Source organism: Hylaeus volcanicus, chromosome 4, assembly GCF_026283585.1.
Source record: "Hylaeus volcanicus isolate JK05 chromosome 4, UHH_iyHylVolc1.0_haploid, whole genome shotgun sequence".
In the NCBI taxonomy this organism is placed as follows: domain Eukaryota; kingdom Metazoa; phylum Arthropoda; class Insecta; order Hymenoptera; family Colletidae; genus Hylaeus; species Hylaeus volcanicus.
Genome location: NC_071979.1, coordinates 3,735,408 through 3,746,052, shown reverse-complemented (window position 1 = coordinate 3,746,052; position 10,645 = coordinate 3,735,408). Strand labels below are relative to the sequence as shown.

The window sequence follows — 10,645 nt, the reverse complement described above, 5'->3', positions numbered from 1 at the left end:
AATTAGAGGCAATTTAGCTTTTGATTACAATTTTTCGCGTTTTCTTCCAGGGTAGAGTTGCGTACAAAGCCCGACCGCGAGTGCCATTAGTGTTGCGCATAAATGAATCGCGACCGATTTGTTGTAAATTCACGCGTTTTGAATTGGTATTTCGTTATATGAAAAGCCCAAAAGACACCATCATCACTTGAGGAATCACCAAGCAACCAAAGTGGCTGCCACTATGATTCTCCGCAGCCTGAGATGGTTGCGCTGGATTTTTAATTAGGGATTCGTATTACTTGGTGCACGCGATTTGCTCTTCTTATACTTAATAGATTAGTGTTTCGAATAATGATGCACCTCGCGATTGCTTTTGATTAGTACTTTTCGCATTTTCTTTCAGGGTAGTGTTGCGCATAAACATTGATCGCGATTGCTGTTAGTGTTGCGACTGATAAATCGCGTCCGATTTGAAATAATTTACATATTTTCAAGTAGTATTTTTCGCGTTTTCTTTCAGGGTAGTGTTGCGAATAATCATGAATCGCGTTTGCTATTAGTGTTGCGTTTGATAAATCGCGTCCGTTTTGAGGTAACTGCATATTTTTAGCTAGGACATCAGAAGAAGAAGACCATCTACGGATTTTTTTTTTATATTTGAAGAATAGAGAATAATATACTTTTGTTCTGTTGCAGGTGACTGTGGCGAATTTTGAATTGATTCTTCGACAATAGAAATACTGCTATATAAAAAGTATAATCATATCGGGAAATTTGTACATTTTATTTAACATAACAAGTCGTTTCATTTTTATGAACCATATATTTCTCTTATTGTAAGAGTGGATTCGAATTAGATTAACATATTGTCGTTAAATGAAATCATTTGTAAATTTTACTTGAATTGAATATTATAAAATGTTACGGTACATCTTTTAATTTTTTTTTGTCTTGGCATTGAAGCGTAATTCATTTATAATTCAAATTTTTTTAAAAAATATTCGTGTTTCAAAATTCAAAATTTAAATTGAACTTTTTTGTATTTGAATTTTAATTGCAGTACGATTAATATACAAAATATTCTTTTCTGCTGTCATATTTCGATTTGTATGTGCATATTAATCCATTGAACAAGTTTATGTTGTAGAGTACACATATTAGTGCATATTTAGGATCGAGAAGTGGAATGTAGAAAGTTGGAAATCGAAAGCCAATACTCGTCTTCAAGAGGAATGGTCAAAATCAGTATGATAACTTGAACTTGGCGTGTCTAATGAACCAAACTTCAAGTTTTGTTTAATATGTTTCAGTTTATGCTTCAGAACTTGTTCGTGATATCATTGATTACAAGAAGAAAGAAGCAAACATGTATGTTCCTGTATTTCCTCGAATATCGTCGGAGGCTGGATGTGTTGATACAATTAGATTTATAATATGTTAATAAGAAAAGTGTAATAAGAAATAAGAGAAACACTATAGTGTTTCATTATATATATATATATATATATATATATATATATATTAGCCGTTGTATATGAATGCTGTTATATGTATATTTAAGTTTGAGCGCTGAAATCGGTAATAACAATTAATATTTAACGATAAGACAGACAAACGGAAAACTAATTACATGTATTTGCCCTTTTTCCCTTTCTCTTCCAAAATGTAGTACTACATTAGTATTCGACAAATAATGAGTCATTATTTTTTTTAATTTTTATTAGTGCATGCCAGGGGGAATACAAAATCTAGATCAAGAAGGGTGGCTAGGATGTGGCTAGCTAGCTAATCAGCTGGCTGGTTTTGTCCTGGTCACCCTGTGGGTCTCCATATGCAGCAACCTCCACGTGGTGAGACCTGGACCCTCTATATTACTTGAAGTATGTAATTGCTAACTGCACATCGCCAGTAAGGGTCAGATGACATTATCAATTGCATACCAAGTGATATGAGCTAATGGCTGTAATCTTTTTTTCTGATCTTTTTTAACCCTTCGACTACGAGACGATTTCTTTGGAAATTCTAAGAACAGGATTGCGATCGTAATTTAAACACCCCGCATAATTGGATAAAATTTTGAAATTTGTTAAATTAATTTTTAAAAAATATCACCTGATAGAGAAAGACAATATAAAATTTGATTATGTTTGTTCAATTTATGTTTATTCAAAATTTAATTACATTTTAAAATATATATCGCTGTAACTTAGTCGAATGTTATAGAAATTCTTCTAAATTCAAAGAAAAAAAATCGAAAATCCATTACTGTTTATTCATATCTAATTAGAAATTAGTAACTGTCAGTTATCGATGCTTTTTACTTTTACCATTAAAAAGTATTGAAGAAAATTTGCGTTCAAAACGACTTCCTGTGAGACAAAGAATTTTTCGGAAATTTACATATCGATTCCTACACAATTGACTGAAATTATGGAAATGACCGACACAGACACTACATAACACTACATATACGCCTCTCGTAGTCAAAGGGTTAACACTGAAATCTGATATTAAAACTTTTTCATCAAATCCTATATATGAAGTCTATATTTATTTATAAATGAATTGTTTTCTACGTTAAAATTCTACGTTAAATCTAGTAACTATAAGGTGTCAATTAAACACTAACAGTAATTTAAAATAAACATTTCTTAATTTATTTTATAGTTTTAAATATTTATAATAAAAATTACTAAGTAAAATACATCAGAGATTTTTCAATTTCTTTGTTAGATCGTGTGTTAGTAAAACACGTATCGGGAATCATCATACCATCTTATTAGGGTTCTGAAAATGTTCAGAAATATTTGAGCTAGTAGAATTTGTCCTTTCGCTATTAGAATTTGAATTTTGAAGTTTAGGTGTAGAAGTTCTCCCTTTTAGAAGTACCGCTTGCTCTGTACTTTTGCTAGCTTCTTTGATAGATATCGAAGACACGTCGCTGAAGTCTGGTAAACCATAATTATTCTCTAATTGTTTTTTAATGGGTGATATTATTCTTTTAGCAGTGTTTATCGGTGTTCGGTCATCAGAGTTTGATGATGAACTCAGAGCACTTGCTTCTCGTGTTTTTTTTAATGTTGTTATCGCCCAACCTAAGCCAAGTTTCTTAAGAGCTATTTCCATTTCTTCTGGAGATGATGCGTATTTTAACATATCTGACGATGGTGTGCTTGTTATTTGTGAAATTCCAGACAGTCCAGAGAAACTATTTGAACTTGTTGATGTTATTTTATCCTTGTTGTTTGGCTCTTGTTCATTTGGATTAGTGTTTGTACCAGAAGCAGGCTGGAACAATTCGTAATTAGCTGTATCACATGGTAATTTTTTATTATTTGTTTCGACTTGAGAAGAATCCTTCTTTTCTTTGTTATCATTTGTTACTTCGTTTCGACCTCCTGTATTTGTAGGTATTTTTGATGAATCTAAACGAGTTCCAGTTTGTTCTACTGTCTGAGATGAAACCATTGTAGATACTTTTGAAGTTGCGAGATTATAAGATTGTTTAAAATGTTGATCACGTATATGAAGCGAAGGAACAGCATGTTCAGGTGGTTTAGTTATTGCAGTAGATTTAGTAACTTGTGTCGCTGCAGTTTTTTGCATTGAAAATGGACTTTTAACATTGTTGTGACTTTTATTTACGGTATCTGGTGTATCAAATTCAATTATTGTAGATAATTCATGACCTGATGATTCAATCTCAGTTCTGAAATTCAGTTTTATTATAATCAATAATATAAGTAAACATATGAATACAATTAAATAAAAAATAAAAAACAAAAAAATTCCAGTTTTACCTATACAGTCCACTAAGCAAGCTCACCGGTGGTTTACTTCTTCCATTGGTAAACACATTTTCTGTTGTTCTCGATATTTTTGGAATATCAGCGAGTAATGGAACAAATTCTTTATTTCTGTTCAGCTAAACAACCATTAATAACTCAGAATAAAATTACATACAAGCTGGTTAATATTATTGTTAGTAATTTAATAAAGTACCTTTTTATTAGAATCTTCTTGTGTAGCAACATTGGTTTTTTGTGTCCTCGATGAAGGATTATTTTTAGAGTCAATGGTATCCGTTGATGCGGGAACTGTATGATTTATTGGTGAGCTATCAGTGTCCCTTGTCGCTATTAGATTGTTTTTAAAACTTTTGCTCTGTTCCAAAATTTCTTTTGATAATTTTTCTATCACCTCTTCGTCATGAAAATTCGAAGTATGCTGAGAATTACTTTCTGGAGGTATTGCCGTTGACGCTTGAGGTTTATAAAGTATTTTGTATCCGTCGAGTCGTATATTGACTCTTTCCTCATTTATGATCTTTGGCTTGCTTTTGGCTTTCTGTGTTACTGCTTCTGGTTCCATATGGTGAGTTACATTTTTAGATGATTTTTCAGTTGTTTGAGTTACAACATCTATTTCTTTAAATTGGTTTGAGTCTTCTTTAAGAACTGTGTTATTCTTAACGATTCTTTGTGTCTCAATAAGTGTTTTTGCAAGCTGGTTATGGATAGCCTCTATATTTTCTACGAGGTTCCGTACACTCTGAAGGTCATTAGGTATTACTTTTGGTGGAGGCAATTGCATTAAACTAGTTTCATCGCCTGCACTAATTACAGAAAGTTCTACACCTAAAAAGAATTACTTAAATTATTATTCTTTTTTTTGTTGTTTGTACCATATATAGTATATATCTTAATATCTCACTCACTTAGATGGTCAACTATAGATGCAACAAAAATGAAAATAGTTTATATAAACATTCAACACATTTGACTCTATTTCTAAGTTGTAGCTGTTTTTATTTTCTGACAATTCTTAATCACAAAGTGAGTATGGTAAGATACACCTTACAAATTTATTAGCTTACAAAATAATATACCTTTTTGTTCGCTTCGAACCTTTTCAATGAGATTTGTTAAAGAAACTATTCTTTCTGCGCACAAAGTTTGAAGATCTTCATATTTTTGTAATATTTGAGGACAGTTCTTTAATGCATAATTGCGGATATTGTCAAATTCTGAATGCATCAATTTACATTCTGGATTTTCACACGAGCATAATTCCTGTAAATCAGCTGATTGTTTCGAACGTGAAATCATTTGCTCGGGTGATGAATGTCCATTTCGCCGAGAACTAGATAGATTCGTTGACGATGAATGGTCATTTTTAGTAGATGACATTACACTAGTCCCATTTTCTTGCGAATCTATGGATGCGTATCTAAGCATTCTATTAATTTTAGCGAGATGAGGTATGTTTGAAGGCATTCTCATAGTACGCGGAGAAGGAGTTTCTGGTGTTGATACCGGACTAATATCTCTTTTTAAAAATCTCATACTTTCATTTGTCGAAGAATCTAACATTTCAAAAATGGACATATTATTGCTTAGAGCTTCAAGTATATCCCTGGGTTTTATCGGTGGTGGACTAGCAAACGATGTTGAGGTATCTGAGATATCTTTTGTTTTAACCCGTTTTGCTTGGGACTGAACGCAAAATAATTTGCTCGTAGTTTGTTCCTGAGTGCCTGTTGAATGTATTTGAGAACTTTGAGTACTTACGTCTACAGCTACTTCTGCAGCCTGAGGTGGATCTACTTTAATGTTGAATCCACTTTTATTAACATATATCTTAATCTTCTTGCTAGGCGTATCTGTCGCGCTGTTGCTAGTCTTTTTGATACTACTACAGCGTGACCTTGATAAAGTTCTTGAATATTTTTTTGCAGGAGATGGTGTTTTACTTACAGGTACCACAGATGATTTCTGAAAAGTTTTCGGTGGTACATGTTTCATTGTTTTTGTATCTTGCTTTTCATTTTGGTGGCTTAGTGTTGGACTTTGTTGATCAATATCGTTAATTGTATCTGTAACAGTGGAACTCGTCAGTTCGCTACTATCTGCTGCAGGAGTAATAACTGTAACTTTTGGTTCGATTGGAATGTGTTTTGTAGTGCTAATTTCAGTGTCAATGTCATTCGATTCGCTATTTTTTTCTTGTATTAATTCTACTTGTATGCTTTTATCTTGAGCAACATCTTGCTCACTCCCTGTCGAAGTTTGTACAGCAATTTCTACTTTTTTAACAGTCGAGTTACCATTTTCTACCACCTTATCTTTCTTCCTATCTTCATCGCAACAAGATATTACTTTAAGTTCTGGCGATAAAGGCTGTTGAATATTGGTGTTATGACATATACTTGATTGACCTTCTGTTGCCTTTTCTTTTTCAAATAAAGGCTTCATAGTTGCGTTAAAAACATTGTCCGGTAGATCTGCTCCGAATTCTTGTAATAATAATTTTTTTTGTCTTTCAACCTTCTTCAACATATCTAATATTTGTTCTTCTCGCGAATTTTCAGTTTCCTTGCATTTAGTGTGTGAAGATTTACTAGTTTCTGTGCGTTCATTCAAATACTGGTCTTCCCAAACAGCACCCGTATCAATACTTTTATCATTTCCTCTTGGTGGGAGAGTAATTTGTCTTTCCATAGGATACGATGGGCATTGTTCAAAACATTCTTCATTCACTAAAGTTTTTACAGAACGATTTAGTTTTTTTTTATGTTGATCTCTTAATATTTTTCTTCTTTCTTCTTGTGTATATACGTCTTCCTAGTAGAACATAAGTATACTGTAATTAAACTTTATAATAACTCTTTGCACTCCTAAGACTAGTTGCACGATCCAAATACTGAGACGTTCTAGTATAACTAATAAAATATAATATTTCCATTAAATTATGAATTTAATAGCATTTACCGGATAACGTTCAATTTGGCTAGCTTTCAATTTGCGTTCTTCGGATACAAGATGATTTAGATTCTGCACAAGTGCTTGATAATCTCTACGTACTCTCTCCCTTAACACTGCATCGTCACCACGTTTCTGAGCACCAGATTTACGATTTTCGGCTAAATGTGTTTCAACTGTTTCCGCCTCTTTAGTTCCTTTGGCTAAATCTATCGCACTTGGCTATAAATATAAATAAAAAAATATTACTATATAGAATGAATTCCCTTTTATTAGATTGTAACGTATTCCTATTCTTGGCGATAGAACAAATATTACAGAAAATATTCGATTTAAAGAACATTTCTGAAAGTTACAATTATCAACGTCTTAAAATTACCTAAGTTCTTTTCTAAAACATATTAAAGATGGATAACGAATTTATTATCAAACTTAAAATTCAATGTTACGCGGCTCACATCCAATATATTGCAATTAGATAATATCTACGGTCATCATCATTATAATTTATTGCTCTTTGCTGGACGATTACAAACCTCATTCCATACATGTATTTTTTCAACTACACCAACTGGTTTATTATACATGTTATATTGATGCTTACTATGATCATATAATTGTACTTTATCGTTTGCCGAACAACTAACATATTTTTGTGGTTTTACACACACAGATTGTGCATCAGCATCAGCTGAATATGGTGAATCGTCGCTACATAAACTAGAAGAATCGTCACTGTAAGTGGTAATAGTAGAATCTGAAGTTGATTGCACATAGTCTTCTGGATTATACCTGTAATTTTAAAACACTTTGTTAGAAATTAGATTATACTAGTTTCTGTCTACAGGCCTGTTTGTATGAAAATATCTACCCTTACAGATTTATTACATATGCAGATTAAAAGTAAATTTTTAACATATACCTCGGGGATTTATCAACTTCTGTTGAGGTAGCATTTGAAACTGGTACTGCATTCTGAGAATTATTTCTGTACTCAGATTCATGTGCGTGTACAACTTGTTCAGCAGTATTCGTGGGAACTGCAGTTTTTAATGTCGAAGGTTCCGCAACCGAATTAACAACAGATTGTTCTTTCGTAACTGTAACAGTTTTTTTTGGTACAACTCTCGCAGTTTTTGATTTTGATACCAGACGTGGTGAGCATGTTTTAAAGTCGCTTGTAACAACCTATAGAACAAAAAGTTAGCCAGTATGTAATACACACGTAACTTATATTAGCTTATTCCATTTATATGTGAGTAGCATACTTTTATGTAGGATTTTGTAATTTTTCCAGGAGATTTTCTAAAACAGTTTTTCCTCGGTTTTTTCTTAGTAGATTTGCATGGCCTGTTTTCCTCATCAATTTCCACTTGTATGGTACTTTTTTCTGGAATTGCATCTTGAGGAATTTTTGCTATCAACGTAGACCTAAGATTTTCCAATTCTCTTACTTGACGCAATCGTTCTTGATGTAGTTGTTGCATAGTTTCTTTCTATATAAATTCTAATTGTTTATAAAATTGACAATCTATGAAAATATGTAAATTGAATGTCTTACATGTTGTAAATTATTAATCTGTCTCATTGCCTCTTTTCCTCTTTTCGATGCTGTTAATTTATTTCTCCTTTCTTTTTCTTGAATTATTGCAGTATGATCAGGTTCTGCTATCGCGGACACATGTGCTTGACCAATATCTGCCATATCTTCCTGATATTTCTGTTGAATTTCCATGATTTTTCCATTATGTATTTGCTTCAGAGGTAATTTATCATTGTTCTCCAGTTTTCTAAGTTCCTGCTTAGCTATATTCTTAGCACGTTCCAAAAGCCTATCCGATATTTCTTTTGATTGCTGTCGTACCTGTGTAAATTGCTCTGTGACTTTTCCATTTTTCTTATATTATTTTTCTCAGCGATCATGCAACGTGCAATAAAATAATTATTATTCTATATTATTTGAAAGAATATTATATTCAGCTACAGAATGCACCGCTACATACTTGAATGTAACCGTTATAATATCCATTAATAAGTTACTTATAAACATTATTTCTTTCACTGTTCCTAAATTTTCCAATAATGTGTGATGCATATATGTATATACATACCTGTTCCAAGCGTAACCTTCGACGACGATCGCGTTCATTTTTCTTAATTTGATCTAAATCAGATAATACCATTCTTCCCCGTCGTATACTTAAAGGATTTCCGTTGACGGTAACATTAATAGACATATTTTCTTAATATACGATTACCTGTCATTCAAATATATCTAAAACAAAATACTTCTTCTCAAGTCAAATTTAAATTCCTAGGAACGTCCATTCCATGGACGTAATAATAACACAGAGTACTCTTCCAGAGACTAAACCTTTTTACATCCATCAGTTGCATTAGTGTACATGCGTCTTTTAAAGAATAGCTTTGAAAAGAAGAAACTCTTATCGGAACCTTTGATGTTTGCGTTTTGTATTTTAAAATTAGGCCCTGCTCTTATCCCGTACATATGAACTAATCAAAATTGCAAAAAAATATTGTTGGTTCCTCTTGAAGATTCAAATTGTTTTCATTGATAAGAATAACCATCTGGCGGTAAGTATGTCGAACTATTTTTTAAACCTTTGGCTACGATGGTAAACGGCCAATTTGTAACGAAATAGTTCCTACACATGATGCTAGATGTCGCAATCATATCCACTTACCGACATTAAATCATTACCAATTGGACCAAAGCAATCTAGGGCTTGCAACGAAAGAAAGGAACACTAAATCATTTGCATTTTCTTATTTTATAAATATATATACATAACTTGACGTTATATTGATCTGAATAATTTGATCTTTGATTTGATCAATACACAGATAACGGCCACGTATGGTATAATTTCACGATATAATTTTATCAGAAATACAGTTTTTCGTATTTTGGCTTGATCAATATCCGACCAACAAGGTGAGAATAAGTAACAACAGCTGTTCTAGGCATCGACTAAGATGTGAAAATTACATCTAATATTTAAACATACGATGCCAGAAAATAATAAATATGATCCGATTCTGTAGAGGAAATTGATGAATTTGCAATACTTTTATGTTACTGATTTTATACAAGTTGTTTATGAAATCATGAATACATTTTGAAAGTTGTTGGTATTTCTCTAGCAATAAGGAACTATGCAAACAACTTAGTAAAGCTGAGCAGCAAAACTAGGTGTATATTTCAGAAAATAAAATAATGCAGCATTAACAGAGGCCAAACTTCCAAACTGGAATTCTTACAATCTGCATATTACGCTTAGATGATTCGCTCTGTATATTAATCTAGACTGACATTAATTTCTTTATATTATTCTTATATTTCTTTATATATCTTACAATCTACATATTACGCTTAGATGATTCACTCTGTATATTAATCTAGACTGACATTAATTTCTTTATATTGTTACCATGTATATTGGAAGCTTTGTCTGATTGAGCATTGTATAAGTAAATAAATAACAGTAAATAAATATACATAGTAAGGAAATACAATATACGGTATTTATATATGTACTAATATAGATGGTAATAAATAAATATAATAGAATCAAAAAGTCTACAAACAGGCTCCTTATAGGTAAACCGTTAATATTAGGTTGTCCCAAAAGTTTCTTCCATTTCATTAATAAGTAGTACATACACAACATTTTATGTCTAATGTTATATTATTGAATTGCGTACGATACATTTTGCTCCTTTATGGTTACAACACTAAGATCCAAGAAATTAAGTGGTCTATACAAACATTGCTACGCAAAATGACTGAGTTCAAGTCATGGAAGAAACTTTTGGGACAGCCAAATACATATAATTCGTCGCAGATTTCAGTAGCGTTTATTTCAAAAAGTCATCGCCAG

General features: G+C 32.1%; 1 protein-coding gene across 2 annotated transcripts; it reads right to left on the bottom strand.

The window, feature by feature from the left end:
- Positions 1–2,616: 2,616 nt before the first annotated feature.
- Positions 2,617–10,232, bottom strand: LOC128875550 (uncharacterized). Of its 2 annotated transcripts, none has more exons than XM_054121207.1 (10): positions 8,855–10,228; positions 8,305–8,607; positions 8,012–8,239; positions 7,666–7,931; positions 7,280–7,535; positions 6,753–6,965; positions 4,871–6,605; positions 3,985–4,619; positions 3,783–3,907; positions 2,617–3,691 (listed from the first exon to the last, which is right to left on the bottom strand). In XM_054121207.1, exons 1-10 carry the CDS (start codon positions 8,978–8,980, stop codon positions 2,749–2,751), a joined length of 4,830 nt encoding a protein of 1,609 aa, XP_053977182.1. In that variant the 5' UTR covers positions 8,981–10,228; the 3' UTR covers positions 2,617–2,748. The 2 variants fall into 2 exon arrangements, with proteins under 2 accessions (XP_053977182.1, XP_053977183.1); XM_054121208.1 differs by having other exon boundaries at positions 3,550–3,691; positions 3,809–3,907; positions 8,855–10,232.
- Between the last annotated feature and the right edge of the window lie 413 nt (positions 10,233–10,645).

Bases quoted from the DNA above. Each gene is read 5' to 3' on its own strand.
- LOC128875550 (XM_054121207.1), bottom strand. From the start codon at position 8,980: ATGTCTATTAATGTTACCGTCAACGGAAATCCTTTAAGTATACGACGG. The intron at 8,608-8,854 runs GTATGTATATAC...CAATTTACACAG, and splicing joins GAAGGTTACGCTTGGAACAG to GTACGACAGCAATCAAAAGA. The intron at 7,536-7,665 runs GTATATGTTAAA...TTAAAATTACAG, and splicing joins GAAGTTGATAAATCCCCGAG to GTATAATCCAGAAGACTATG.